At 52.6% G+C, this 27,376-nt stretch overlaps 12 protein-coding genes across 12 annotated transcripts; 3 read left to right on the forward strand and 9 right to left on the reverse strand.

Moving 5' to 3' along the window:
• Positions 1-11: 11 nt before the first annotated feature.
• K489DRAFT_99301 (uncharacterized protein) lies at positions 12-386 on the forward strand. Its single transcript, XM_033609117.1, has one exon. It carries the CDS (start codon positions 96-98, stop codon positions 324-326), a length of 231 nt encoding a protein of 76 aa, XP_033462863.1. The 5' UTR covers positions 12-95; the 3' UTR covers positions 327-386.
• Positions 387-446: 60 nt separating this feature from the next.
• On the reverse strand, positions 447-1,544 carry K489DRAFT_386403 (NAD(P)-binding protein; the record flags this gene model as incomplete). The annotated part of the gene is made up of 3 exons (XM_033606219.1): positions 447-478; positions 554-1,072; positions 1,175-1,544. 3 exons carry the CDS (start codon positions 1,542-1,544, stop codon positions 447-449), a joined length of 921 nt encoding a protein of 306 aa, XP_033462864.1.
• Positions 1,545-2,065: 521 nt separating this feature from the next.
• On the reverse strand, positions 2,066-2,595 carry K489DRAFT_376219 (uncharacterized protein). The gene has a single exon (XM_033603869.1). The coding sequence runs from the start codon at positions 2,555-2,557 to the stop codon at positions 2,159-2,161; it is 399 nt and encodes a 132-aa protein (XP_033462865.1). The 5' UTR covers positions 2,558-2,595; the 3' UTR covers positions 2,066-2,158.
• A 525-nt stretch (positions 2,596-3,120) lies between these two features.
• K489DRAFT_99422 (uncharacterized protein) lies at positions 3,121-3,875 on the reverse strand. The gene has a single exon (XM_033609119.1). It carries the CDS (start codon positions 3,792-3,794, stop codon positions 3,414-3,416), a length of 381 nt encoding a protein of 126 aa, XP_033462866.1. The 5' UTR covers positions 3,795-3,875; the 3' UTR covers positions 3,121-3,413.
• A 231-nt stretch (positions 3,876-4,106) lies between these two features.
• K489DRAFT_313034 (succinate dehydrogenase flavo protein subunit) lies at positions 4,107-6,110 on the reverse strand (the record flags this gene model as incomplete). The annotated part of the gene is made up of 2 exons (XM_033600905.1): positions 4,107-4,437; positions 4,507-6,110. The coding sequence occupies 2 exons, from the start codon at positions 6,108-6,110 to the stop codon at positions 4,107-4,109; spliced, it is 1,935 nt and encodes a 644-aa protein (XP_033462867.1).
• A 1,353-nt stretch (positions 6,111-7,463) lies between these two features.
• K489DRAFT_428294 (uncharacterized protein) lies at positions 7,464-9,575 on the reverse strand. The gene is made up of 5 exons (XM_033608329.1): positions 9,345-9,575; positions 9,115-9,258; positions 8,990-9,037; positions 8,623-8,923; positions 7,464-8,569 (listed from the first exon to the last, which is right to left on the reverse strand). The coding sequence occupies exons 1-5, from the start codon at positions 9,444-9,446 to the stop codon at positions 7,821-7,823; spliced, it is 1,344 nt and encodes a 447-aa protein (XP_033462868.1). The 5' UTR covers positions 9,447-9,575; the 3' UTR covers positions 7,464-7,820.
• Positions 9,576-10,028: 453 nt separating this feature from the next.
• Positions 10,029-11,137, forward strand: K489DRAFT_376224 (uncharacterized protein). The gene is made up of 2 exons (XM_033603870.1): positions 10,029-10,251; positions 10,332-11,137. Exons 1-2 carry the CDS (start codon positions 10,132-10,134, stop codon positions 10,962-10,964), a joined length of 753 nt encoding a protein of 250 aa, XP_033462869.1. The 5' UTR covers positions 10,029-10,131; the 3' UTR covers positions 10,965-11,137.
• Positions 11,077-12,279, reverse strand: K489DRAFT_367117 (alpha/beta-hydrolase; the record flags this gene model as incomplete). Its single annotated transcript, XM_033602830.1, has 1 exon — positions 11,077-12,279. The coding sequence occupies one exon, from the start codon at positions 12,277-12,279 to the stop codon at positions 11,077-11,079; it is 1,203 nt and encodes a 400-aa protein (XP_033462870.1).
• An 865-nt stretch (positions 12,280-13,144) lies between these two features.
• On the reverse strand, positions 13,145-17,590 carry K489DRAFT_419112 (WD40 repeat-like protein). Its single transcript, XM_033608204.1, has 3 exons — positions 15,591-17,590; positions 14,514-15,537; positions 13,145-14,435 (listed from the first exon to the last, which is right to left on the reverse strand). The coding sequence occupies exons 1-3, from the start codon at positions 17,286-17,288 to the stop codon at positions 13,297-13,299; spliced, it is 3,861 nt and encodes a 1,286-aa protein (XP_033462871.1). The 5' UTR covers positions 17,289-17,590; the 3' UTR covers positions 13,145-13,296.
• Positions 17,591-19,111: 1,521 nt separating this feature from the next.
• On the reverse strand, positions 19,112-21,190 carry K489DRAFT_376230 (cytochrome P450). The gene is made up of 4 exons (XM_033603871.1): positions 20,588-21,190; positions 20,446-20,525; positions 20,241-20,395; positions 19,112-20,184 (listed from the first exon to the last, which is right to left on the reverse strand). Exons 1-4 carry the CDS (start codon positions 20,894-20,896, stop codon positions 19,250-19,252), a joined length of 1,479 nt encoding a protein of 492 aa, XP_033462872.1. The 5' UTR covers positions 20,897-21,190; the 3' UTR covers positions 19,112-19,249.
• Positions 21,191-22,963: 1,773 nt separating this feature from the next.
• On the reverse strand, positions 22,964-25,195 carry K489DRAFT_367120 (uncharacterized protein; the record flags this gene model as incomplete). Its single annotated transcript, XM_033602831.1, has 1 exon — positions 22,964-25,195. The coding sequence occupies one exon, from the start codon at positions 25,193-25,195 to the stop codon at positions 22,964-22,966; it is 2,232 nt and encodes a 743-aa protein (XP_033462873.1).
• A 1,322-nt stretch (positions 25,196-26,517) lies between these two features.
• Positions 26,518-27,296, forward strand: K489DRAFT_99610 (uncharacterized protein). Its single transcript, XM_033609120.1, has one exon. The coding sequence runs from the start codon at positions 26,697-26,699 to the stop codon at positions 27,090-27,092; it is 396 nt and encodes a 131-aa protein (XP_033462874.1). The 5' UTR covers positions 26,518-26,696; the 3' UTR covers positions 27,093-27,296.
• Positions 27,297-27,376: the final 80 nt, after the last annotated feature.

The following is a 27,376-nucleotide window of genomic DNA, read 5'->3' on the forward strand; positions in this document are numbered from 1 at the left end:
TAATAGAATGATTCGGTACTCGAGTGCCAATCTGAAACCTGCAGCAATAACAATCACATACACGACGGGCCGTCCGGGAATGGGTTCGTCCAGAAATGCTTCAAAACGACTTCGTCGAACATGGAGTCCATTCCTTCGATTTGGATGGCGAGATTGCTCAGGAGAAGGGATACAGGACAAATGATTCGCTGAGTCGATTCCCAGTGACAAAGCCCTTCGCCCATCTGAATCGCATGCTTCGAGCGTTGAAGGCTTGGTCTCGTGTGAATACATGTCTATTTCCAACGACCACGATCGGAACCATCGCCATTGGGTATTTTGTCTGAATTTGGCAGAGACGCAGCCCGGAGCAACGAATCGCTCCCAATCCCAGCAACAGGAGCATACACGATCTCCGGTTTCCTCGGTCTCCAGCTTCACATCACAGCGGTCCGCGAATGCCATGCTCACTTCTGCGCCGGCACCGTCAGAGTATTTCCTGCGAAAGATTCGTCAGTCACCACCATCCAAGCCACCCCAACGTCAGCAGTTTGCAGATCATAGATAAACATACCTCCATCCGGATACAAAATCTGCTCGTTATAAAACACGCCGCCCTTCCCCGCGAGGAAAAGGATCGTCGCCGCCATGTCACTATCATGACCCTTGCGGCCCGCGGGATTGTAACTCCTCATATCCAGCGAAGATTTATTCTGCTCGTCACTCTCCCCCGCCGTCATCTCGCTCGGGAACACGCCCGGCGCGATGACGTTCACGCGGACCTTGACGTCCTTGAACATGGTCGCCAGCATCCGGCTGAGGTGCGTCGACGCCGCTTTCGAGCTGGCGTACGAGAATTGGCCCATGCTCGAGCCTTTCATGGCGCCGCTGATGGAGCTCACGTTCACAACCGAGGAGGAGTAGCCGGGCGTGACGGTGCCGCCGCGGGCGAGGAGGGGCAGGAAGGCCATGCTTGTGAAGTATTGGGCGGTGACGTTGGTCTGGAAGGTCGAGGCCCAAGCGTCATCGGTGGAGTTCAGGAAGTGCTTGGAGATGGCCTCGGCGGAGGAAGAATCCGGCTCGCCATTTTTGGCTGTGAAAAAAAGAATCGGAAAGATCGCTTGAGATTAGTTTCCGCATCCTCGTAGCTTTCGGATGCTCCGGCCGCGGCCACCTGCAAGGGGAGGAAACTCACCGAAAGAAGTCTTCTCGTCCCGCGCGATCCCCGCATTGTTCACGAGTAATTGAATCCCCTCGGGCTCCCTCTTCTCGATCTCCTCCGCAAGTCTGACACATCCCTCCTTCGTGCTGACATCGCCCGCGATCGCGAGGAGCCTCCCCTCGCCCTCGCCGTACAATCGCACCGTCTGGTCGAGCTTCTCCTGCCGACGCCCGGTGATGTAGACCTTTGCGCCGTTGGCGACGAGCGCCTGCGTGATCATGAGACCGATCCCCGTGGCGCCGCCGGTCACGACGGCCGTGACGTGGGAGACGTCGAAGAGGAGGCTGTTCCTGAGATCGGCGTTGGTGGATCGGCCGCCGCCGCTGCTGGAGGAGGAGGCCATGGTGCGGACGATGACCGGGAGCGGTTGGCTTGTGGTGACGGTTTTGATGAGTGAAGGAAGGTGGGATGGAGTGCGAAGGATTGTACGGAACATTTAGAGAAGATGGGAGTGGTTATTTTATTCTTCGTCTGCTACAAAGGTATCATTATTTGGAGTGCTTGATATATATGCACGATGGTGGTACCAGTGATGCGTTTCTTCGGCATTGGGGAGGATGATTGATGTATGACGTTGTTTTACGCGCTCCCGCGTCATCGTTCATCCGCGCGCCTGCCTGCGCTTTATACGCAGCATGATGCCCCCTATTGCCTATTCGTAATTCTACAACGACGAAATATTGAACTTTGATAATAAACGATCTCATTGATGGGAGGATCGCGCTTTACGATCGCTGGCCAAGTACTGAGGTGAAGCGAGGAATACCGACATTCCCAGGGAGTGGACAACATTGCAAGAATCAAACGATTATTCATTCAGGAGTCGATAGGAATAACACGACCCAAAAACGATAACCAACCCGGTAATCCACCAAAGTGATGCTCGACACGAGCAACACGTTTCCGTCATCGCATTCGTCCAAATCTCCCAGCCAGAGGATACCGCCAGAGGAAATTTCAGGGAGCAGGTGATCGATGATCAACCACCGTGAGAACAATAGGTTCCATCATCCGCGTCGTCGATTGCTGCGTCAGAACACGACCATACCAATCCGTACTGTCGAGGAGAATGACAAGTATCATCGGGACGCAGACCATGAGTCCATCCATCGTGATGTACCACTCCGGACGGAGATTGACATAGCCGGCCCAAGGTCGACTCGTCCTGAGGGCTTCCCGGATGAAAGCCAAGAGGACCAACACTGCGGTGACTTGTAATGCGATCATGCAATAGCGAAGCAATTGTAACGGGACCTTCGGGCGCTCCTTGAGATCGCTAGTCGTGAGTAAGTTTGTGAAACCAAAGCCGAGGAGTGACACGAGGAGCATGAACGTGCAGACGGCTTGGGTAGCCATGACTCGGAGATCGGCCTGATTCATCTCTTGCAGTGCTTCCCGCAGGCCTTCTGGCCCATCGGCGGATTCCGGAAGTCCTGTCAGTCCCATCACCATTTGACAACTAAAGATGCCTACAATCGCACTGGAAGCGAGGGCGAAATGCCAAAGAGAAGGCTTTCGTCCGGTATGGAACGAGATCAAGCCGGCTGCAGCGACCGGCATCATTGTACGGAGCATGTACGACACCGAAACGATTTCTCTAATGTCAAAAATCAGTGTTGGTTGCATTCGGTCGTCCCCTCCGGCTGAGAGCTAGGAGCGAAGTACGAGTCGGGCAGCGGATTGTACTCACAGGAGTTGGCAGGCGAACACCCACTTATCCACAGCCCAGGAAGCAGTGACGATTCTTGCAATGTAAGATGGGACATGCAGCGAACAGACGGCGATTACCAGAATCGGCCACTTCGAGGCACCAGTGTGAATTTTCTCCGCTTTGGGGCCCAAATCGCTCTTCCAGTACCTCCTCATGATCCCGCCTTTCCGGTTACAATCGACGAGGACCGCGACCTGAAAGCCCAATGCGATTACAAACACACACAGAAGAGCCACAATCGCCTAGTATGCGCCTTCATCTTGGACGTCCTGCTGCAGGAGTGCGAGACAATCTCGGTTTTCGACGGTCATTTGCTTAGGATCCGATAAAAGCCACCAGCAGTCGAGACCGGAGGCGGCGACCCAGCCGGCGTCGTCGAGGGCTTGGAGGGATGTGTTTGTCGGGGTGCTGAAGTTGGACGGAGAGAGGGTGAAGTTGGCGCTGCTGCTGTTGGACATTTTCCGAGCTTGAATAGCGAAAGGGGAATCCTTGTTGTTGTCGTTATTGCTGCTGCTGCTGCTGCTGCTGAACGTTCACGACGTGCACTGTCTGGTTGCGGGAGTTCGGATGATATCGCCTGTGCGAAGGGTAATTTATGTGTTGATGGTAATGGTCGTGCGAGCGGCTGTGGGATTGGTGGTCGTCGTGATGATGGACGCGGTGAAGGGCGTGCTGATGTTCGTGATAGTCATATATGCGCGTGAGAAATGAGAGGGACAGAGAGAAGAAAATACCGCAGCCTCCACAAGAAATTCTGGAGAAGAAATCTCGGGGCGAAACCAAGCGACGCTTGTGATTTGAGATGGAATATGAATGGAAACCCGTCTGTGCCTTCGTGTCCTCCTTCCCTCCTGCCTCGCACAGTTCGTAGCTGCTCGTCATCGAGGCAATCACCTACCGGGAATGCGGGATCCCTGTCAATGAAGCAGGATGTAGGAAAGCGCCATATAGCCAGACGATCATCCCATCTTGAACCAAGTAGAGGAAGAGAAGAAAGAATAAAAGAACGGGAACTGTCCAAAAATGGGGAAACCTGTACATTTTTACACATACAACAAAGACATACTCACAAACATGGAGAAAAAGGAAGATTCGCCATAGAAAAGTTTTGTTCACACCACCATCATCTCAGCCATCGTACTCCACCGATGTTCCATCCCATGCCCTCCAGAGACCACTGGAAAATTGATGCGTCTAGTATTGTCGCTTGAAAGGCGGGACAGCCTTGCACTCGTTCTCATCCAGCGTTGTGCCCACGACAGCCCGGTACTTGATGTCGACGGGGGTGTGGGGCTTCTTCTGCCAGGTGAGGGTGTGCTTCATCCAGTTCTCGTCGTCACGGTCAGGGAAATCCTCACGGGCGTGGGCACCACGGGATTCCTTGCGGACGGCGGCGGCTTCGGCGGTCTGGACGGCGCAGGTGAGCAGGTTGCGGAGCTCGAGGGTCTCGACGAGGTCGGAGTTCCAGATCATGCTGCGGTCCTTGATGCCGACTTGGCTGAAGGTCTGGTCGACCTCGTTGATCCTGTTGGAAAGAAAGACATGTTAGTGGACTGAATAAAAGTAAGGTTTAGAAAGGACATATGAAACTTACTTCTTGACACCCTGGTCGAGAGCCTCTTGGGTACGGAAGACAGAGACATCGCTCTGCATGGTCTTCTGCATGGCGCTGCGGATCTCGTTGGTGGACTTGGGGCCATCTGAGGTGCGGATCTTGTCGACGACACCGATGGACTCGGCACCGGCATCGCTCTGGGCCTCAGTGTGGGGCTGGTTCGGTGAGAAGTTGTCACGGATGGTGTGGCTGACGGCACGGCCGAAAACGACCAAGTCGAGGAGGGAGTTGGCGCCGAGACGGTTAGCACCGTGGACGGACACACAAGCGGCCTCACCACAGGCGAAGAGACCAGGGACGACCTTGTCCTTGCCCTGCTCGTCGACGGTCAGGACCTCACCGGTGTACTTGGTAGGGATACCACCCATGTTGTAGTGGACGGTGGGCAAGACGGGGATGGGCTGCTTGGTGACATCGACACCGGCAAAGATGGAGGCGGTCTCAGAAATACCGGGCAGACGCTCGTGGAGGATCTCGGCGGGCAAGTGAGAGAGCTGGAGGTAGATGTGGTCCTTCTCGGGACCGACACCACGACCCTCGCGGATCTCCATGGTCATGCTTCGGGAGACGACGTCACGCGAGGCCAAATCCTTGGCGGTAGGGGCGTAACGCTCCATGAATCGCTCACCCTCGCTGTTGAGGAGGTAACCACCCTCACCACGAGAACCCTCGGTGATCAAGCAACCAGCACCATAGATACCAGTAGGGTGGAACTGCACGAACTCGAGATCCTGGTTGGGAAGACCAGCACGAGCGACCATAGCCATACCGTCACCAGTGCAAGTGTGGGCAGATGTGCAAGAGAACCAAGCACGTCCGTATCCACCGGTAGCCAAGACGGTGTTGTGGGCGCGGAAACGGTGGAGAGTACCATCCTCCTGGTTGTAGGCGATGACACCCTTGCAAGCACCGTCCTCCATGATCAGGTCAATGGCGAAGAACTCGATGAAGTAGTTGGTGTTGTGTCGCAGGGATTGACCGTAGAGAGTGTGCAGAAGGGCGTGACCGGTACGGTCAGCGGCAGCGCAGCATCGGTATGCCTGACCACCCTGGCCGAACTCTCGTGACTGACCACCGAAGGCACGCTGGTAGATCTTGCCATCCTCGGTACGCGAGAAGGGACATCCGTAGTTCTCCAGCTCGTAGACGGATGCAGGAGCCTCACGGGTCATGTAGTGGATGGCATCCTGGTCGCCGAGCCAATCTGAACCCTTGACGGTATCGTACATGTGCCACCTCCAGTCATCCTTGTGCATGTTACCGAGCGCAGCGTTGATACCACCCTGGGCGGCGACAGTGTGTGATCGGGTCGGGAAGAGCTTTGAGATACAGGCGGTGTTGAAACCGGCCTCGGCGAGACCGAACGCAGCCCGGAGACCAGCACCACCGGCACCGATGACCAAGGCGTCGTACTCGTGGTCAACGACGGGGTACTTGCTGGTGATCAGACCGGAAGCCTCCTTGGCTCGTAGCGGCTGGTTGGTGATGATTCGGTTGGCGCGAGCGGTGCATGAGAAGTTTCGCGATGAAAGGTGGCGAGCGGAGCTGCGTCCAGCGAAGGACTTGAGACCGGCGGAAAACATGATGGCGACGACGACGACGGCAGCGATGCGCGTCGGTGTATTGTCGTGGGTGTGATGATACTGTTGATGTTGTTGCCGTTAACAACAATAGCGACGGTGGAGGGAGGAGTCGCCGAGGACAATGACACGCACCAAGAGAGTGGAGATGATGAAGAGGAAGAGATTGGAGATGGATGGACGACGAGGTGTGTGTGTGTAGACTTTCGCCGCAATCGCTCACAGTCCGCCAGACCAGCCAAAGGGTGCCCAGGTGTGTGTTTGTATGGGGACGGGAACGATAGTATGGAGAAAGGCGTGCAGTACAATGTGAGAGCGCAATGGGCAATGTGTGTGTGAGGGAAAAGTCTATGATGGACATGAACCCTTCTCGACCTGACCTGGCGGGAGACCCGCTTTTTCCGACCAATAGGCAATTGCTGAGGGTAAGCTCTCTTCTCTTTCCCGAGGCATTGGCTGTTCTTAGTCGTCTTCCCCTCTCCCCTATATTATTATATACATATACACTTCATGACATACCATTCACGGACGTATTTCACCTGAATGGTATATAACCTCCGTAAAGATCAGGAATTGACACATTCAAAATGCTCCTGATACTGGCATTATATGCGCTGATTCCGTTGTTTGGTATAGTGGTGGACGCACAGAAGTATACAGTGCACAATATCGAGTGCTCGGCTGAACTTCAAAGCGCATGACCCCGTCAACACCATCCGATGTAATAATACGTATCTTGTTCTGCACATGCAAGATCTGGCAGGCTATTCACCAAGTTCTATAGGCGGCACATACTCCAGAGATCTAGAAAGTTGAGATAGAGCTACACCCACTTCGCGCATTGCGATCTGTGGAGGATTGGCCCTTGGCGTCCGCCACTCGTGGCGAAAATGACCCTTCCATGTCGGCCTTTGACGACGAGACCTGATCTGCTCCAAGCGCGACAATGTCCCAGGAAGGGTTGGGCAGAAGCAGGCTGCTCCGGATGATTGCGATGCCTCAGCTTGAGGACATTGCCTCTTATGCATATACTCCAGAGACAGTCCTGTCATGCGTGCGCAGCACATGCTTTTCATGGCGGTCATCATCATTCGAAATCTTTGCTTGCATAGTAGATCTTGCTTGAGAATCGGGAATTCTGCGTGTTCAAAAAATATGTCGTTTTAGCCTCGATCGAGACGTTCCTGCACCTCTGTGGAAATCTCGCGGGCCGCGAGAGGTAGCGTCGATTCGGGATCGAGCCAATCAGATGGTTGTCAAGATGTGCTGACTGATCGTTGATCAGTTCGTTTTCGCAACGACTTGGAACAGAGATATCCGGTGCAACTGCATACTGGCCTTGTGGCTATTCTGGACCTGTGATTGTATGAGACTAATTTCTTCCGTATTTGAGTCCTTTGAACATCGCCAGAAGGGACAGTGCTTCGATGGGGCACCCTGCTGATTCGTGGAGTCGGATCTCTCAAATTGTGAAACACGAGTGATTCCGAATAGCTATGAATTGCAACAAGCCGAACCTTCCAATTCAAAGGGCCATTACTTACATACGAACCTGAACCAGCTCTTTTCCGCTGCCAGAAGACACAGCATGACGCAACGATATCGAACCGACAAAGACAAAGGCGTCGCCGAACTCGTCGAGCGATCCACGGAACATCCGCAACGTAACAGGCTCAATATCGTCGCAGAATTCCACTGCTCGATCTTCCAAGCTCACAACGTAGTCACAACCGTCTTATCAACATTGTGCATTTCCGGGCTGAAGCTGCAAGGTTTCCCCTTAGCCATCCGGAAACAATAGTCATAAATGCACTGATGGCTCGCAACACAACCTCGATCACGGCAGCGCAAGCCATTCACGCAAGACTTATACCGAGCTAAACGAAGCAAAGCCGACTTCTGATTCAAATCGAGCGGCACGTCGTGATCATCAGCACAGGACACGGCTTTGCAGACCGTCAAATGGAACCGGGCGCAGGGTCGAGGGTTGGCGGCTTGGAATCTCTCGAAAAGTACGTGGTTGCACTTCGGAATCGGCTCGTCGATACGCACGCCGTCCGAGTTGAAGTTCATAACACGAGAGAACGCGATTGTGGATTCTGTGCGCGCAGTCATCGTGGATGGACCCACTGGGACCGGCCGCAGCGGACCCTGTGGGGAGCTGGCGGCTCCTGCGTATGTGTTGGCCGAACGAGTCGGTGCAGGAGTCTGAGTCGGAACAGCGGCCGCAGGCACTGGCCTGGTCCCAAGCTTGGTCTCTCTGAACACCGTAGGGAACTTTATCGTTGTGAAACGCTCAGCAAGAGCCCGAAAACTCGGCTCAAATGGCGTCGCCTCAACAAGAGTGATGTCCGCGTTGCCGTCGTCGAAGCGACGCAGATAGGAGACATATCCACGATCTCCGGAGCCTGCGAGCATAACGCGTTTACAGTTGGGCGTCTTGTGGAACAGAGCGAGGCTTTCTGTGTACACATTGGCTTCATTGCGAATGGTAGAATCGCACCAGTATATGTACCTTTGATCTGGTTGTCCGCGGCCTCCTTGTCGCTACCCACGTCGATGAATACGGACAATGGCAGCGTCCGGTTGAAACCCACAAAGAAAAGGCGAGCCATCGCCGTGCTGTCAACGACTCGCGCGTTGTGGAAGGCTTGGGCCAAACCATGGAAGTTGGCATAGATATGGACAACCATGTCCCAATGTGCGTGGAATCCCAACTCGGGAACTGCCTGAAGGTATGTCTCCAAATCTTGTCGCAAGGCGTGTGCCGCTGCGCCTCCACCTTGGAGGCCGGCCTGAACAAACTTGTCGAGGAACTGGGGTTGGATTCATGCTGTCAGAGACGTGATGAAGGTACCCTCCATGGCATATTTTCAACTCACATGGGTGTTGTCCCCGTCAACGAGGAGAACAATAAATGGAGCCGCGTCCTACAGAACGCAAAAGCCTGGTCAGTACGAGGTGCTCGTCTTGCAGATTCGCGGCTATGCGATGCCAATGAGCTCACCATCTTCGTTTGTAACTGACGCTTATCCTCTTCAAGCTCCGCACGCTGCTGTAGAAGGGTTCTCTCATGCGCTTGTAAACGAGCGACCTCCAGATGAAGATCTTCCTCTATACGTTTCGTTTTCTCAAACTGCATGGCAAGATGCTGATGCACAAGTCAGTACCAGCGATACGTCTCGAGGAGGAATGACGCAGTGCCATCGTCCCGCAGCCAAGATCACATGAGTGTACCTTCATCACCTCCTGTCGCGTGTCGTCCAGCTTCATGAGCTGCGCGAGGCTCTCCGATAACTCCGGCAGAAGATACTCGGAGCCCCCATTTCGATTCGTCATTGCAGCGCTCACCACTCATTCACTTCGGCTGAAACGCAAAACAGAATTATTGAAATCGTGAGAATGGAATATGTTTTCATTTCCTTTCCGTTCAACGTCAAACATCACTTTGCCACGTCCATATGTTTGCGGCGCTGCTGCAGACCGTGCAACGAGACGTGCCACACGGCACGGCGTAGACGCTCGAAGCTGTATCGGCCTCGACAACGCATGCATCATGCAGGTCGTTGTGGGCGGCTTGTTGATGCCCGGTTGCGATGTATCTGACACCTTCTCCACGGCACATACATGACCGCAAATATGTCCCGAAAACTATTCTCGTCATATAGATGCCGCAGTTCTGACCGAATTGAACAAGAAGAGATCACTACATGTAAATCCGGAGTGAATGTTGGGAGTGAATATTCAGAATTCATGTCTGCTCTTTGGTTCTGATGAATAGTGATGATCGATTTTCTGGAAGTCAACGTATCAGTTGGGTGTCCGATTACCAGCAAGCTGTAGCCTTTAAAGTCTCGGAGATCAGCGCCGAGTGGGGCATGTAATCACCAGAGAAATGATTTCTTTTCCCAAAAGATCCACGATTTGACAAAAAAAAAGCTTTGTATGATCAATCTCCTGCAAACACATCCTATCCTCTAATATCCCATAATTATCCTCATCACAGCATCAATCGTCAGCAACAATGGCGGCGCCCACGGCTGCGGGCAATAAACCCAAGTCAATACTTATCATCAACCCTAACACCACCCAAGCCATGACCGATGCACTTCGACCTTTGATCGACTCCCTCAACATCAAAGATGTAAGTCTTGAACATATCGACAGATTACAGCGGCCGCATTCTGCGATTTGATTCAAATGATTCACCGTTACGAAACATAGACTACATTCCAATACTTCACCGCTCCCAAGGGCGTCCCATCCATCAACAACGCCGCCGACGCAGCCCTATCCGCACAAGAATGCCTTGATCCCCTAAAATGGGAATACGGCAAACATGACGCCTACCTGATCTGCTGCTACTCCGCCCACCCTCTCGTCGAACAAACCCGCACGGAACAGGTCACTTATGCCGCTCGTCGCCGACGTACCACGGTCCCACCCGTCGCTGGGATTTTCGAAGCTTCCCTCGTAGAGGCGCTGAAAAGTGCGCCGAAGTTCGGAATCGTGAGTACGGGGGCACAATGGGAGGGTCTGATGAATCAGGCTGTTTTCGCGGAGCTCGGTGAGGATGTCGCAATGGAGCGGTATGAGGGGACGGAAACGACGGGGTTCGATGCGAATGAGTTGCATGTTGCGCCTGCTGAGGTCGTCAATGCGAGTATGAAGGAAGCTACGAAGCGGTTGCTGAAGAGGGGCGTTGGAGCGATCTGTCTGGGATGTGCTGGGATGGTCGGACTTGAGAGTGTTGTGCAGGAAGCTTGTATCGAAGCGCTTGGGGAGACTGAGGGTCGGAAGATCAAGATCATCAATGGGGTGGTCAGTGGTATCAGGCTCCTTCGAGGAGAGCTCTGAGGACGGAGGAAAGCTCGTGGGGATGGTGGAGTCTTTTGATTCAGATAACTTCGCGACATTCATGACATGAATGGCGAGGATTAGATTCTTGCTTTTTCTTTTTCTTTTCCCTTTACAACTTGGAGCCCGTCCGAGCATGACCGTAGCAGGGACCGCCTTTCCCAAACATCTCGAACAAATCCCTAGCGATCTCCTCCGGGGTTTCCCAAGCAGCGAAATGGCCTCCACGGCTCTTGAAGCTCTCAAATACGACAGGTCCTAGCGTCCGCGCCCACGTCGACGGCACAACGGACAGCTCACGAGGCGAATGCGCCAGCCCAAGCGGGACCGTGCCAATCCATTCCTGCATTCGATCGCGGGTGACGCCCTGCGAAGGCGTATGCGACACCTCGTAGTAAATCCTTAAGCTCGCCGCCGGACCCGCCGTCGAGAAATAATAAATGCTGACCCACGTAAGGATCTCCTCGTCGGTCCAGGGATACGCATCAGTCCAATCATGCAATTTCTCGTAAATCCATGCCAGCAGTGCGACCGGGCTGTCATGTAGCCCGTAGCCAAGGGTCTGCGGTTTAGTGCTCTGCTCAGACTTGTAACCGCTGCCTTCGGTCGTGAACCATGCCGTGCGTGCGAAACCTTTCTTCTCACGATCATCGTAGGATTTCAGAGCATGTTGAATCGCGAGCAGGGGATGTTTGCGAAATGTTGGCTGGCTCGCACGGATCATGTTGATGTGACTTCCCAGGACATGTTTCGGGAAAAGAAATCCAATCGCTCGCGTGATGTAGAATCCCCAATCACCGCCTTGGGTAGCATATCGCTTATACCCAAGATTCCGCATTAATTGGTCGCAGACCTCGGCGTATTGTGCTAACCCGAAGCCTTTGGTCTTGACGCCCTGGCTCCAGCCGAAGTTGGGCAATGATGGAGCAACGACGTGGAACGATATACCATTGTTGCTTTGACTTAGGCTTGGGAGCATCTTGGTCACTTCGATATAGCTGCCAGGCCAGCCGTGGACGAAGAGGAGCGGGATGGCATCGACGGCCGAGGAGGGTTGATGCAGGTAGTGAATGTCCAGACCGGCGAACCCGCGAACGTGTATTTTTTGGTGGAAATTCGGCAATTCATTGAGTTTGTTTTCTTGTTTTCTCCAGTCGAAGGATTTCCATTGATTCGTCAGGCGCTTGATATCAGCCAGCGGGCTGCCATAGTCCCAGCCGGCATTGTCGAGTTCGTCGTGGAATGTTGCTTGTTCGAGCTTGACTTTGAGAGAAGCGATTTTCTCCTCAGATACGGATATGGTATAAGCGGACATTGTGAGATGCCTGCCTTTCAACCATGAGTGCTTCTTTCGTCAGCATGGTGAGTGAAGTGAATGTCAGTGATTCGTGCGATTGGGAGCCAACAGTATGACGTCAATCTCCGTCTCGAGTAACGTGGTCGCTCACGACATCACTCCCTTATCAAATCGTACAGCTTCCACTCCTGGTTGCCGTCACTAAATACTGTATTGTCTCAACGTAAGAGTGTGTCACTCTGGAGAGCTAGTAACTGACTTCCGTTGTAATGACGACTCGAGATTCATTTACATAACACAACTTTCCACTCGCTGTCTACGAACCAGGACAGAGGCTCAACGCTGCCCTTTTGCTCCAACCCACTTCCTGCTAGACCTGGCGAACGGACGTGAGCAAGACCCGATCTTCATATCGTAGTAGTTGCCATTCTTACAAGCAATACAGTCTGTGCCGTTCATAGGGCGTTAATTCATTTAAGATAATTACACTCATTGAGCGATGAGCACCCGCTTACGACTCGAAATTTTTGCTTCATCACGTTCCCCATACCTCTCCAGGAGATCAAAGCTTCGACGGAAAGTAGTCTTTGTAGCATGAACATTGCAAGCTGCCACGTCCAGAGGCATTGCTATCAACGGAGAGTTCTTATAGTAGCTTTCCTCATAGCTTTCCTCCATCTTCGTCGGACAGCTCCACGATTCAGCACCTCGACGTAGTCGCATGAATTTCATTGGAACTTGTCACTATCGCGTGGCTTTCCTCGCTTCCGATGGTGCTTCCAAACAGCTCTGCGCCGGTCGACATACATCACACTACGTCGATGGATAATGTTCAGAGGCGCATCTTGCCGGTAAGCAGCAAAACCCCTTTCTAGTACGCCCGGGCCTATCCAGACCTGCTTCATCGGGACAGAATGGGATTGAGGGTATATATCGGCATGCTCGCGACTTTTACCGGTGATCATATGGTTGCTGAGAATGATGTCGAGTGGATCAAAACACCGAGCTCAACAGTAACTTTGTCCGTGAACTTCGCTATTTCAGGCGGAAAAATGCCATACCTCTTGAGTAAGTAGGAATGGCAATGGTCTTTCCGAAGGCCAAAACACTGGAATGACAAGGCCTGTACTGGGGAGGAAGCCAGAGCATATCGACGCCGTCTTGCTGTATCATATCCCCTTGCTTGTTCAGGCGCAACGGGGCTAGTTGAATCACGGGGGATTGACCTGTCAGTGGGAAAGCATTTTTAAGGTTGAAGGACCCTGCATGCGTACGGAGAGTTTCCCCATCGGTTGAGAATTCCAAACAGCTAGGTCCAGGGGAGTTGTCATCGGCCCAAAGTTTTAGCAACAACTCTCCTGATTCCCCGTCCCACAGCTGTACGGGCCACCGCCCTTGAACTCCGATTGCAATGACCTTTTTACAACTCATGGTTACCTCGCTGAAAGGGGAACTTTCGCCACTGTGAAGTTGACGCAGCAATGCACCTGTATGTGCATTCCAGAGCAGAGCTTTTCCTTTGGTAAGACCCGACACCACGAAAACTCCATCGGGCGAAAATGCAAGTGAGCGCACAATCCTTTCAAGTTCCACTGGAAGCTCGTGCAACACCTCGCCGGTTTGGACATTCCACAGCAGTATCGTGCTTTCATGACCCGACGCCGAGCCCGCTGAAGCGATGATTATTCCGTCTGGGGAGTAATTGACCACTTGCACCCCGCCCGTATGTCTTCGAAAACATTGTAACTCTTCCGCTGTCCGCGTACTCCACAGTCGCACAGTATCGTCAGATGATCCAGATGCGACTATATTGCAATCCGGAGAGATGGCCACCTCATGCACAAGTTTGTTGTGTCCAGAAAAGAACTTCAGTGCTTTCCCTGTTTGCGTGTCCCATGTTCGAACTTCTCCGTTCAGGTGGCCGGTTGCCACAATTTGTTCACACAACGACACAGCGTAAGACATTACCTCGCTTTCTCGCAATCCTAGCTGTCCTTTCGCCTCTGGTGGTCTATTCATCGATGTTTTGGCCCAGAATCGAATTGAGCCGTCGGAGGCGCCCGAGACAAGCTGTCCCGCCGGTGAGTATTGGACCGGACACCAGTAATTTGTGTGACCGTGCCACTCCTGTAGCAGCACATCTGCGTTTGTATCCCACACCTGTACACCTCCGTCTGATTTCCCGACGGCGAGCCGACCATCAGAACTCAATGCTATGTCTTGAACATCTACGCAAAGCTTGTCCCACCTACAGCTTACGACTGCCCCCGTCCACGACCATATACAGACACTTTGAGGCCAAAAGTCGTACGTCGCGAGCTCCCTGCCGCTTGAGGAAAATTTCATTAACGGTAGTGGTTCGGAATAGCGCGGAAGTTTGATGAAAATGTTGTGTACCTCGATGACGGTGGTCGCATTCCACAGGATGAGCTGTCCGGCGTCTCCCCGTACTGCGAGCTGACCATCAGGGGAGAATGCCATTGACGCTACCCAAGACAATCTATAGTAATTAGTATCCGAATCATTGGTAGCTTCATTCGCAGACTGATCGTTCCCTTGATCCGCGGAAACATCAGCAGACTTATTGACGACCACTTTGGCGGCATTATTACCATCGGCAGCATCGTGATCACCATGACTAGCAGAGTTTTCCGAAGCATCGCTTTTGCACGCGCTGCCAGTTTCATCTGGGTTTGGGAGCATTCGTTTTTGACCACCTTTATGGTCACATAGCCAGAGCGTACCGTGCCGGTCTATCCATGCGATGCGACCCTCACATGAAATTGCAGCACTGAAGCAGCCGCCAAGCTCAAAACTCCACCGAGTCTCTCCGGTGGTTATGTCCCAGAACCGAACCTTGCCTCTCATATCAACTGATGCGAGAAACTCTCCCTCGAGACAGTACCCTATTGCGTGGATGTAATCATCATGTCCGAGAACATACAACTGCTCCCCGTTGATGGACCATATTCGCACGGTTCTGTCCCACGAGTAAGATGCGAGAGATTTTTCGTCTGGAGCGAAAGAGAATCCACGAATACTATCCTCATGCTCGTGAAGCACAAGAAAATCAGAACCCCAATGTGAGTCTGCATCCGGAAGTAGTTCCCACATGTCTTCGGTACGAAACAATTTCGAGATCACGCTTTGCGTTGCAGCTAATCTCAAGGCAGAATAGTATACCTGCAAAGGGGAGTTTGCGACGAGAAAGCGAAACCTGAGGACGAATTGTTGGGCCTCGAAGAGAAACGGAACTATGCTGCTACGGACATTTGCCTGTTGCGTTGTTTCGTCAGTCGAGGTTTAAATAGAAGCGGATGTAGGCGTACCTTTGTGATGCCAATCATTTCTTCTATAGAAGAGATAACAAGCCTAAATTTTTCCAGCCAGCTCATGACCTCAAGCCAATGCAAGAAATGTGTCGTTAAGAACTCATACACGAGCTCAGTGCCGTCGAGTGTTGGTACCTGACCCGCGGCAAGATGATTGGCCCAATACATGCACGCGTATGCGACATGTGGAGGAATGCATTCCGCAACTTTTGTCTCTGTGATGTCTCGGCGCTTGAAGCCAGGATGTTTCACGTCGCAAATATCTTGTCGAAGTGCTTTGGAATCCAGAAGAAATTGTACGCACTGGAGGGCAAACTGCGCGTGTACTGCTTGCTCGTCGATTCGGAAGTCCTCCTTGTTCTTGGGATCAAGCAAATATTCCCGAAATGACAAATGCCGGCGTTGTACCGGCTTTGTTCGATCTCGCGGGACGTCAAGGACAGACTTGAGAGGCGATAGGACAGCGCTGATATTATCCGCATCTATCTGGAGTATGTGAGAGAGTGTTTCAACAGAAAGCGGGACAGCAGCAATAAGGATGGGGCCCACAATCTTCTTGAAGTCTTGAATCTTCTCGGCTGCCTCCTCTGGGTCATCCGACCTGGTCGCTTCACTCAAAATTTGGGAATACATAAGCCGAAGATGAGAGTAGTCGTCCTGAAGGCGTAATGATGGTACCAAATGTTTATGGTCTAGGATCCCGCTGAGTCGTTTGCGCGGAGAAGCTCCTTCTTGGACAAATCGACACACCGTCGCAGTGTTAATGAAGAGTGGAGTCGCGAGCATTGTCAATTCTAGGATCTCTTTCTGCGATGGCCAGTCGTCCGGGAGAGGATCATACGGCCCATGCGCCCATTCAGTACGGATTGAACGGAATTCGTGGTCGAAATACCGCTCCAGATCATGTTCAATACTTGCGACCTGATCTTTCTCTAGATCATGATCGTCATGCAGCTTCACGTCCATCATATCGAATCCGATTTCGATTTGATGCTTAGGTCGACTGGTTACGAAGACTCGCAGACGAAGTCGGCTGACAGAATTGATGCCTGCGAGAAGTGTCAGGAACTTCTTTGTGTGTTTCCGATCACACTCGTCCAACGCGTCAACCACGATAACAATACACCGGTGTGGTAGCTGTTTTGGTTCAATCGACATCAAAGGTTCTTTAAACAGCCTGTCGAATTGATCCTGGAGGCCGCTCGTACACAATGACGAATCCTGATCTATGGCATCCGCAACAGGTTGTTTAAGAGCCGGTATGTGGTCGGCCAGCTGACGAAGAATGGTCGGAAAGAAGCGGTCTGCATTTCCTCGGTCAGCGTCGCTTTGCTTGAAGAAGAAGCTTCCTCCAAGCTGCTTTTTTTTATCGAATCTTTGTGCCACTGTGCGAGAGATTGTGGACTTTCCGGTCCCAGCCCCTCCACACAACCAGTAAATGCTTTTCCCTTCTCGGTTCTCGGCCCAGTCGTCGATTTGGCCAAGGAGATCAATACGAGTACCATTCAAACATGAAGTAAGCTGAGACTCTTCGCTGGAGTTGTATTTCGCACCAGCTACTACTGGTAGCTTGGACAGGTCGACGTTGACGTTGAGGTCTTGTAATTTGGACTCAATTCTTGAAATTCCATCAAGTTTCTCCAACTTTCCATACAAATCGTCTCGCCATTTCGCTGCTGCTGTTCGGTCGGACATAAACCTATCACAATTGGAAGCCTCAATCTCCAGTCGCTGACTGAGTTTGTCGCCATCCTCTTCAAGTCCCGGATGGTACTGTCCTGCCAGAATGTACGCAGGCCGCGTAACCACAGTTTTGTCTTATAGACCTTGAATGCTTGAGCGAGGAAGGCTAGTACCTTTGCATACATTTTTATAAGCGCCTTCCGGAAATTGTCGGTAGTTAAATGATTTGGAAGCTGCTTGTAATACAGAAAGTACGCACGAAGTCGATTTGCTGACTCTAAGGCTAGGTCCATACCGGTGACGAGCGTCTCCATTTGGTTGATGTCTGCGATAGCGATAGATAGCAATATCTTAATGCCAGCCCATGGCAAGCCGGCGTGAATAGGATCAAGCATTGCAACGGAATCGCCGACGGACTTGAACTGGTCAATCCAGCTGATGACTTTCGACACTTTGGCTCCGATACCTCTTGAGTCTTTGGCCTTCGTCTTCAGCTCATTCGCTCCTTCGTAAGCGCTTCGAATAGTTTCGCTGATGTTGGATGCAATAAAGTACTGCTCCACCACTGCTCGATCCTCTTTTCCAAGAAGGTCGAGCGCTTCAGACACGAATTCATCGTGCGGTCGCACGTTCATCGCTGGCAAGCTGGTCGAGGATGCGTCAATTGGCGGCGAGATGATTTCGGCCCCAGAGCGAGTGTCTACTGCCACTGGCAATGGAGCGATCGGCAGCGAAGGGATTTTGGGAGGCTCGGCTGCCGCCGGCGTCGGAGCTACCTTCGACGAGGTGATATCGGGTTGATTTGGAACTGCTTCTGCCATCACCGTCGGATCAACCGGCGGCGAAGTGATGCTGGTTCGAGCAGAAGCGTCTGCTGCCGGCGGCGCCCGACCAACCGGTAGCACGATAACATCAGCTTTGCCGATGGAATTTGTTGCCAATGGCACCGCAGTACTCGACACCAAAGGGATGTCGGAATGTTCGGGAGCATCTGCTGCGGTCGCGGCGGCGGCGGTCGGCTGGGCAGGTCCGCTCGCCGCAGCCGCGCCGCGTTTCTTCAAGAATGAGGAGAAGAATCTGTCGCGTTTTCTCGCGCGCTTTTGAGTTTCGCCGTTCATTTTCGATTTACACTTGATAATTTTACGTCTGGCAGAGAGTCCTCGCTGTCTCTGTTGGCAGCGTCGTGCCTCGCGCGTGGGAATCTGATCATGATGGCGGGCAATGCGGCGCAGTCGAACATGGATGTGATCCCTCCTGCAGCATGTAGCTATCTTGCATGATGTCCGACCAATGAGGGCGACGCATTATCGTGACGTGAGGTGCTCCAGAAGCTGGCATCGTAAACTGCACAGTGTGCCGAGCGGATCTCGATCGCCTGCGATTGTCCTGATGTTTGGTAGACAGAGAAGAAGGCGATAATCTGGATCACATAAAAAGTCGGAGAAAAGAGGCAAAGCTCGAACACAAGTCTGATAAGCCAATGCAGAGGCGTGTGCGACCTCCGTGTCGGTCAAATCGGACGGGGCACTCCGACAGCTTAGTTGATAAAACATTCTACCCTTACCCTCGCCGCTCTCCTCCTCCCTCTCTCCTTCTCTATTCTACGCAAACCTACTATTCACCCAAAAGGTACACTTCATCGAGAATAGATTTCCAGTAGTAGAATAAGTTTACGTGAATGTTTTCCTTACCTAGGTATATATCGAATAGAGAAACAAGAGGCGCGTCATTCGTCGCTACAGTACGCAACCGCCGAGCAATCCCATCGTGTCTTTGTATTATGCATGCATAATTTTATGCATACCATTGCACAGCGATAGAACGGTAAATAAGGACATGAAAAAGTGAAGATTTCCCTTCCGAAAATACAATCCTTCCAAATGATTACGCCAGCCCAGAAACAATTTAATGGTAGAAAAAGATATCGCCCCTTCGTCATAGCATCGTGCTCCGTCATACCGGCATTCCCATCACTAAGCCTTCAACGCCGGGTTAGGCTTCAATGTACACCAAAGCGGCTTCTTCTCCCAGAGAATATAAACCTTCTGATCCGTCCAATCCGCCGAAGCCTCACAAAGGCTGAGGTCATAATGGAGTAGCGTTGCGGCCAGGATGAGGCGGAATTCATGATAAGCGAGGTTCTTGCCGATGCAATTCCGGGGTCCGACGTGGAAAGGTTCGACGGCGGCGAGTTGGTCGTCCTTGAATTCCACATCGCCCATCCAGCGTTGTGGCCGGAAGCTGTCCGGGTCTTTGAAGTTTAGCGGGCTGTGGTAGGCGGCGTATTGGGGCACGCCGACGGAGACGCCGGCGGGCAGGAAGTCGCCGCACACTTCGGCGCCGCCTTCGGGGACGACGCGGGGCAGGGCGGTCGGGACGGGTGGGTACATGCGGAGACCTTCGTGCATGACGGCGTCGAGGTATTTGAGGCGGGCGAGGTTTTCGAGGGTCATGTCGTTGACGCTGGTGAAGGCCGAGCGGATTTCAGCGACGAGTTTGGCGAGGATGGCGGGTTCGCGGAGGAGCCAGTAGGTTGTGCCGCTGAGCAACGTCGCGGTGGTCTCGGTGCCGGCGGTCATGAAGATCATCGCGTTGGAATGCTGCTCGTCGCGGGTAAGGCCGCCGTTGTCGATGATCTTGCCCCAGAGGTCAGGTCGGTCGGTCGGCTTCTCCAGACGGCGGTCGACGCGTTCAGCTGCGTAGCTGAAGTGCTCCCACGCTTTCTTCTGCACGGAGGGCATAAGCATGAGTCTCGATACGAGACTCTGTGTGATCCAGTTGATATTTCTGATTGCTCGCAATCGCGCGAGGCTTTTGATGGTCGCGAAGATGATTCCTACCCAGGGCGAGTATTCGCCGTCGTCCAACATTCCGAGGGGCTCATTGAAAGATAGGTCAGCCATGATGTCTGTACATAGTCAGTAAAAGCTTTCTGGAAAGCGGTCGAGATGATGCGCGGCATACCGAAAGTAGCACAGTTGTACCATTTCAGCATATCAGCTGGCGTCGAAGTTGCAGCTGGCTGAGCTAGCTTCTCGACAAGTTTGCTCACCCATCCGATAAGCATGGGTTCAAGTTCTCGAATGGAGCGATCGGCAAAAGAATGCGACATGATTTTCCTTCCCGGGCATTAGTCTAATCCAGAAATCGCTGCGGGTCGTGGAAGTACCTTTGTCGAGCATGTATTTCGTCGTTCGCAATGATAATGTGCGGCGAGCCGTTCAATGGCTTGGTCATAACCTCTGGGTCCTACAGCCAAACAGATAAGTATCGTTGCCAGGGGGTGGTTTATTGAGTGCTCGAATGTTCACCTTGGGGAAGTTTAATTTCCCAGCCCTCTTGAAGCCGTAGATGTCTTTCCAGGCCGTGGCACCGTTTGTATATGAAAGCGAGGTGGGTCCAATGCGGACCACAGGTCCATATCGAGCGTGGAGCTTCACAATTTCCGCAACTTCATTGCCATGGTACTTTGACCAAAGCGAGGGTAATGTAGAGAAGCCTCTCAATATGGGACCTGGGTATTTACTGAGAGGCCCATGAAATGCATTGTAGTAACTGCGGGTGAAGATGTAGACGCCGTATAGCACCGTCAAATATAAGACGGTCTGGAGGAAAACCATCGTGTCTCCGTCGTGTCAATATGCTAGCGGGAAATGGAGAGTATGTATCAGCTTGAAGTGCGAGGACTGTTTGGAAGACAGCCGGGCGAGTGGTGTAATATATGTGACAGACGACGCAAACCGTATTGGCATCCGCTCTGCCCTGCTTTGAACCTTGGTGATGTTGGAAACAGCGTGCGACATTCTGCGAGCACACCTATCCACCACTACTAATGATGCAGTCATCTCCAAGTGGGCATCGTTGGCTGACGCACGCGCGGAGACACGGGAGGCTAATCTCGCCCTTCCACTCCGATATCCCTAGCTGAATAATAATGCGAGCATCGGTCGGTCGGAGGAATTGGTGCGGACGGAGGATTTGGTGCGGACGGCCTTGTGCATTAGGCGGCACGACTCCCCCATAGCCACACGGCTTTGATCCGGCATGTTGTCGATGCTTCCGTGTTTATGCAAATTATGCCCTGAACAAAGACTCGTGTTCGTGCTGTTAGACAGTGAACACTTCCATCCCGCGTCAGCCAGCATTCGTCAGCCAGCATTCGTCAGCCAGCAGCGGACCAAGCAACCTGAAAAGACTGTTTCTTGCCACGTGCTTGCTTCTTCCGCAACCTTAGAAGCTTGCGATCGCCGCTGGGCGTACATAGGGCAAGGGTCCGGTGGTGATTGGGCTTGGTTTACCATGGATTCATGCCCTGAATTGCCGTGCATTGGTGTGTTGGAGGATACATTCGATGAGAATTCCACCCCGCCATGCATCCTCTCGCATTTTCACCCACATCCAGAAGGTCCACGGGTGCCAATAACCGAAGGTCCTTCGCGTTGCATATTGCGAGCAATGTCAAGTGATTGATGATACCAACGGTAATGACTCATGAGGTGATTGCCAATGCATTACGGGATCTGCGATATCATGTCAGAAGTTGAGCTTACATCACACACACGGATTACACTCAAAATTATGCGCATGTCATGGGCGAGTTATGCCGGAAGTTATGCACAACTTATGACGAACACAGCATTAGTGACTCATTAAGTGACTCGAATTGCAGTGCCTGGGGTGTGTGCGACGTCACCTCCAAGATTTGACTTCAAAGGCTGCATGCAGGTGTCAGAGGCTGAGCGCGAACGATGCTTACCAAAAGTTATGCTCGTCCAACACAGATCGCACAAAAATCACTCACGTCGTCTATGACAAATTATGCTCGCCCATCACAAATTATGCCCGCCCATCACAAATTATGCCCGTCCGACATCCTCGCCCGTCACCGATCCGGACGCAACATCGGCCATCGGAGAGCAAGCCCTTCCGTGATCCGCAAGTCCAAGCACCCTTGGAATGTAGATGATGACGATGATCACCACAAAGCTATCAGAGCGGATGATGAGAGGGAGAGTACTTGGGATAGCACAAATTCTTCACGTGCGTGATGCGAGGAATGAGAACTTGGTGGAAGGCAAACTTTGATGATGGTGATGATTATGAAGAATGACGAGGAAATTCCATTTTCTCTATATGTCCAGATTGCAGCTTGATTGATACATGATAGTGGGGAGGAATGAAAACTGTGATTCTCATCATGAGACTGATCACAATAAGTGGGAGTCACATTAGAACTCTGGGCTTTCCTCCGAGTAGCATCGCCAAGTGAAAAACTTGCACAAAAGAATAGACAGCACGCTGTGGGGCCTGAATTAGATGGTTTCAAAAGAGGACTGGCTGGCTAGCTACAGTACAAAACAGCGCCATGCGCGAAATTCAAAAACATTCAAAAATTCAAAAACAAATACAGAATCGAGGGGAAATTTCGTCGTACGTCGTCGTAAGAATCGTCGTCAGAGGGGGCTTAAAGGGCAATCAACTTGGGCACATTCGCCCGAATGAAATAACAGGTAGGTGGGATGTTGCAAACGTGATGATGAGCCAATAGCAATTTTGTAGGCAAAAGAATTAAGGGGTGCGATAATGCAAGGTCGTAACGCGGTGAGGCGAAGGGTCTTGGTCTTGTTTTTGGAGTGGCAGGGTCATAGAGTTTGGTTTTCGTCGTGTGGGAAAGAAAAGGAAGCGGCTCAGAAGATCCGCTCATCCCGCTTCGTGCGCGACTTGCTCGATTTGGACCTTCCATGAGACCTCTGCGCCTGACGTTCACGCCACAGCCGTTCTTCTTCAGCCTCCCGCTCATGCTGACGGCGGAGCTCCGCTGTTCCTGGCGGACTGACCTCGACGTCACGCAGGATCTCGCGAAGTCGGAAGTTTCCGCTACCGGCGGAGTGACGTGAATTGCGCTGATGGCTGGATGCGCTAGATGAGTTGGAGATTTTGGTGATGGAGGGTTGGAGAGGGAGTGTGTGGATGCTGTTGTGGCTGTTCCGATTACGATTGTAGTCATAGGAGTCGGAGGGACTTTCCATCGTGGAAGCTGGAATGGCTGCGACGGTAGGAGGGCTTGCTGAGACAGCAAGTTGTTGGTGGAGATCCGTGATCTCGGCGCGTAGGCGATGGAGTTGTGCTTCGAGGCGGCGACGGGCAAGTCGTTCGTCTGCGAGCATTTGATAGAGCGATTGGACTGTGTAGGAAGAATGCTGGGGTTGTTCTTGTATCAAAGGCAGATCACGGGAGCCACTGTCCACAGCATCCTGGTGACTGCTCGTAAACGTCCTGAAAATCTCATCATTTGCTTCCAATTGAGGCGAGACTGTGCCGTTGCGAGGTCGAACAGTATGATCTGATTCTGTTTGTGGTGTCCAATGGCCTGGGTTTCTGTCAGGAAGCACAGATCCAATAGATCTCGTGTGTCGGTGGTGATATTGCGGAGCGATCCGAGCTGGCGGAGAAGACGGTGGTGACGCGGCGAGTTGTATATTGGCGTCTAAGCTCCGAACAGGTGGTGTTGTGGACGCTGCAGCATTGAGTGACCTGGCAATATCAGGATTTCTAAGATTAGTAGGTAGTGGCGGATAATCAGGCGTGCGTGGTCGAGACCCAATTTGTGGTGAAGTCGCAGGTCGGAGATTATCGTTGTCATTTTCATAGTTATAGCCATACTCATATGTGTCAGAAGCGAGTGGGGCTTGGAGAGAAGTGATCAGGGTATCGGTCAAGGTCTTGGGCATGTTCCTGGAAGATCGTTGATGGGTAGCAGGGTCGTCGTTGCCGACGCTCAGGATGTCGGTATGGCGATCCCTGTCCGCGGTTAGGCGCTTCAGAGAGAATTGAAAATCATGGAGGCCGGCTTCGAGTCGCGCAACGCGATCTTCCAATTCTTTGGAGGTTTCCATATCTGGACCGAAGCCACCAGGAGAAGCGACATCACTAGCCGTAGAAGAATCGCGTTGGTGCCCTTGCGGATTTTTGTTCACCTCGGCCGCACTGTTCGACGGTAGTGCTACTGACGGACTGCCACGGGCATGCAATTCATCCATATTACTCTCTTGCGTCCTGGAAACACCATGCTCTTCTCCTTCATCTTCTGGAGCTGCTTGTCCAATACTTGATCGCCAGTATTTGATCTCGTCGCGTCGACTACGAGGAGTATCAGCAGCAGCCAGGTGCATGTTTCGCAGATCGTCAGTGCTTCGTGACAGTCGGTTCGAGCGTCGATTCGGACTCTGTGCTGTGCTACCCTCGATTTCGTCGCCGTGTCCTTCCGGGTCAAGATGTATTCTGATCGAACCCATAGCAGCTGTCACACTGGCAACTGCAGCTGCTTCTCGATCGGAAAGTACCACGCTCGGCAATGTTTTTCGTCGACGAAGCCCAGGCCGCTCAAATGGATTTCCTAGATCCATGGGCTGCAGCTTGGCACTCTTGGGAAAGAGCGCCGCGGAAGGCGACTGCACACGCGTATATGAATTCATTGATGGCAATGCTGGCGACGTATGGTTCGTGTCAAGTGGTGGTACATGACCGCCGCGTGTGTATTGTTGATATACAGTGGCGTGTGGCGCGGCGGCGGTCGACTCGCTGAAGTGATGACCATGGCGTGGGGTTCCGATGCGCATCACTGTCGAGATGCCAATGTCCTTAGATCTCCGGCTGAATATCCTTTTCACAGCATCACGCAAGGCATCTTTGCGCGCCTTCAGTCCAGCTCCTTGGCCTCCATCTCTTTCTGGGCTGCTGTACAACTCGTCTCCAAGCTCGCCGCTAGGTCGCGAAAGGCGTGAGTTTGCCGTGCGAGCAATCGAGTTGGACTTTTTCTTGCGCAGCCTGGTCAATTCCCGGCTTGACTTTCCAGGACTCAATATGCTGAAGGGCGATCCTGGACCCCGGTCTGGGACAGCATCTTTGGAGCTATCCATCTAGAGATACACATAAAGCCATACAGAAGGGACAAATTTGAGGAGTATGCGTGCGCTAGTAGGTGTGAAAATGCAGGCGGTGCAGAAGATTCGGTCGTCCGGGAGGTGTACGGATCGTGCAGGCCGAAGTTTTGACAGAAAAGACTGTGAGTCGCCTTGGGGCGTGAGTCCGGTGGTACAGATGCGGAATATCAGTCGGAAGAGTTTCGTCCAAAGGACTCAAGCAGAACGATTGTTGAATCACCGGAAAGGACTGTAGACTGTGGTGCTGTCGTGCTGTTAGACTCAACGGCTCATGTGTTGGTGGTGTCGCTCCACGATGAAGACTGGGAGGGAAATGTGCGGCGACTTGTCGAGCAGGAATCACGACGTACGACACCGTTGCGACGCAGAGGCCATGATATGCGACAGTTGTTAAGCAAGTTCAATCAAGTAGGACAGCGCCGGTACGGATTTTGAGGTCCAGCCAGGACACCGTTCAGGTGAGGAGAAAAGAACGTTGGAAATGTGACGAGAAGTGTGCTTGAGTGAGTGAGTGAGTGTGTGTGTGTATCTGGGCCACGCGCGCGGATAAAGCACCGATGCCTCTATCGAGATGGCGCTAGGAAGCGTGGGCAAGAGAGGTGTGCTGTTCTGTATCAAGGAGAGACGAGACACACTGGGAAACGCAGAGACCACCGAGTCAAGCAAAGCGCCGGAACAGTTTCGCTCAGGTCACCACCGTGCACCGTGCATTGGCATATGGGGCAAGATGAGCGTACAGTTGGTTGTATGCCAGGTTTGTCTGTCGGTGATTGCACATTTATTAAGAGAGTTGGTGCATCGTGCGGCAATCGCACGGGCGACGGTATCGGGATAATTCTCCTTTGGGGAGATTCTTGTCTTGCTCTCTGTCAGAATGAACAGCTCATTGCATTTGTTTTGAACGATGGTAAGCGATGCTCTCAGCACTGCTTCATACTCTGCTGGTCACCTGCGATGTTCATCACAGCATGAGCATGTCATCAAACGGCGGACGCCAATGCTGCATTCCAAGGTTGGTACGGTCGCTGATGAATGGGGACATCTAGAGCGAGGCAGGAGATGAGGTATCTCGGCAAGAGCGCGGGGACGGAATTGGCGCCCGCCGCTACTCCACAACGGGTCAACAGCTTTTTTCTGGCTGGACCTCGATTTCCTCCAAGTTCGCCCTTTTCGGCATGTTGCGAGTGGAGCTGGGGCTAAATTAAGCAGAGAGCTCCAGGGCTGCTAAAGAATCCCTGTTGAGCTCCAATGCCTCCAATGCCTCCAATGCCTTCAATGGATGTCTCGTGCCGCGCGCGTCGCTCAGTAACGTGAATTCCGATTCCGCACCACAGTATGTAGTATGCTGAGACTACGTACAAGTCACATAATGCGCCGAGAGTGTCGCTCCTTGACACACCAGCACCACGCTCTCCAAGACCCGACGAGGAAAAATTGGTGCCGACAGCATTGACACAATAACAGAAGAGGCCATACGATGAGCTCGTGCATGACGCAGGCCGCCGCACTCACCATGCCTTGTCGAGTCAGCACCGCCCAGGGCAGCGCCGGCGTCGACAACGCGAGACCTCATGATAAACAGTGCACGAAATCCCCCTTTAGCCGTCGTCGATTTCTCACCAAGACGATCACAATGTCGGCACTTCCTGCGTCAGTGCTGGGTGAAATTGGCAGCGTTGGACATGCACGTAATGCGTGCAGAAGCGCTGGTTCAGAGAAAGCCGCATGGAAAGCTCCGTTGAGTCCCGGACATTTTTTCTTCCTTCGCTTGCCCTCCAGCGGCCCCCGCCCCCCTTTCTCGCGAGCGCGCGCGCACGCCAGGAAAGCTTTTTGCTCTCCACCTGGGCGCCTCCGCTCCATCGTTTCACCTTGAAACGGCCTCTCGAGTTCGTTCATCCGACCCACGCGCAAACACGTTGTACAGAGTATGTATGTGGGGACTCTTCAAGCGACTGCGGAGCACATCATGGTGGCCAGTGACGCTTGTTCCGCCGCGGAGCCATCGCGCAAGCAAGGTAATTCCGCATCTTTTCTTGCTTTTCCGGTCAATGTTCAGAGGTGGCCGACATGGGTCTCTTCGAAGCCGCGTAAACTCAGTCCGCGAAGCGAAATCTCCTCCTTCTTTCTGCAGCAAAACAATCCAACAGCTCCTGCGCA

This window comes from Dissoconium aciculare (assembly GCF_010015565.1).
Source record: "Dissoconium aciculare CBS 342.82 unplaced genomic scaffold K489scaffold_2, whole genome shotgun sequence".
NCBI lineage: Eukaryota > Fungi > Ascomycota > Dothideomycetes > Mycosphaerellales > Dissoconiaceae > Dissoconium > Dissoconium aciculare.

What these genes read in the sequence shown, in the direction of transcription:
- K489DRAFT_99301 (XM_033609117.1), top strand. Translation starts at nt 96, where the DNA reads ATGCTTCAAAACGACTTCGTCGAACATGGAGTCCATTCCTTCGATTTG.
- K489DRAFT_99422 (XM_033609119.1), bottom strand. Translation starts at nt 3,794, where the DNA reads ATGACGAGCAGCTACGAACTGTGCGAGGCAGGAGGGAAGGAGGACACG.
- K489DRAFT_419112 (XM_033608204.1), bottom strand. Translation starts at nt 17,288, where the DNA reads ATGTCCGACCGAACAGCAGCAGCGAAATGGCGAGACGATTTGTATGGA. An exon ending in AAATGATTGGCATCACAAAG is followed by an intron (nt 15,538 to 15,590) that starts GTACGCCTACAT and finishes ACAACGCAACAG; the next exon opens with GCAAATGTCCGTAGCAGCAT. An exon ending in GACGGGGGCAGTCGTAAGCT is followed by an intron (nt 14,436 to 14,513) that starts GTAGGTGGGACA and finishes TCGGGAAATCAG; the next exon opens with ACGGAGGTGTACAGGTGTGG.
- K489DRAFT_99610 (XM_033609120.1), top strand. Translation starts at nt 26,697, where the DNA reads ATGAGCTCGTGCATGACGCAGGCCGCCGCACTCACCATGCCTTGTCGA.
- K489DRAFT_428294 (XM_033608329.1), bottom strand. Translation starts at nt 9,446, where the DNA reads ATGACGAATCGAAATGGGGGCTCCGAGTATCTTCTGCCGGAGTTATCG. An exon ending in CGCGACAGGAGGTGATGAAG is followed by an intron (nt 9,259 to 9,344) that starts GTACACTCATGT and finishes CTTGTGCATCAG; the next exon opens with CATCTTGCCATGCAGTTTGA. An exon ending in TTGACGGGGACAACACCCAT is followed by an intron (nt 8,924 to 8,989) that starts GTGAGTTGAAAA and finishes ATCCAACCCCAG; the next exon opens with TTCCTCGACAAGTTTGTTCA.
- K489DRAFT_376230 (XM_033603871.1), bottom strand. Translation starts at nt 20,896, where the DNA reads ATGGTTTTCCTCCAGACCGTCTTATATTTGACGGTGCTATACGGCGTC. An exon ending in GAAATACATGCTCGACAAAG is followed by an intron (nt 20,396 to 20,445) that starts GTACTTCCACGA and finishes ATGCCCGGGAAG; the next exon opens with GAAAATCATGTCGCATTCTT. An exon ending in GTACAACTGTGCTACTTTCG is followed by an intron (nt 20,185 to 20,240) that starts GTATGCCGCGCA and finishes GACTATGTACAG; the next exon opens with ACATCATGGCTGACCTATCT.
- K489DRAFT_376224 (XM_033603870.1), top strand. Translation starts at nt 10,132, where the DNA reads ATGGCGGCGCCCACGGCTGCGGGCAATAAACCCAAGTCAATACTTATC. An exon ending in ACTCCCTCAACATCAAAGAT is followed by an intron (nt 10,252 to 10,331) that starts GTAAGTCTTGAA and finishes TACGAAACATAG; the next exon opens with ACTACATTCCAATACTTCAC.
- K489DRAFT_376219 (XM_033603869.1), bottom strand. Translation starts at nt 2,557, where the DNA reads ATGGCTACCCAAGCCGTCTGCACGTTCATGCTCCTCGTGTCACTCCTC.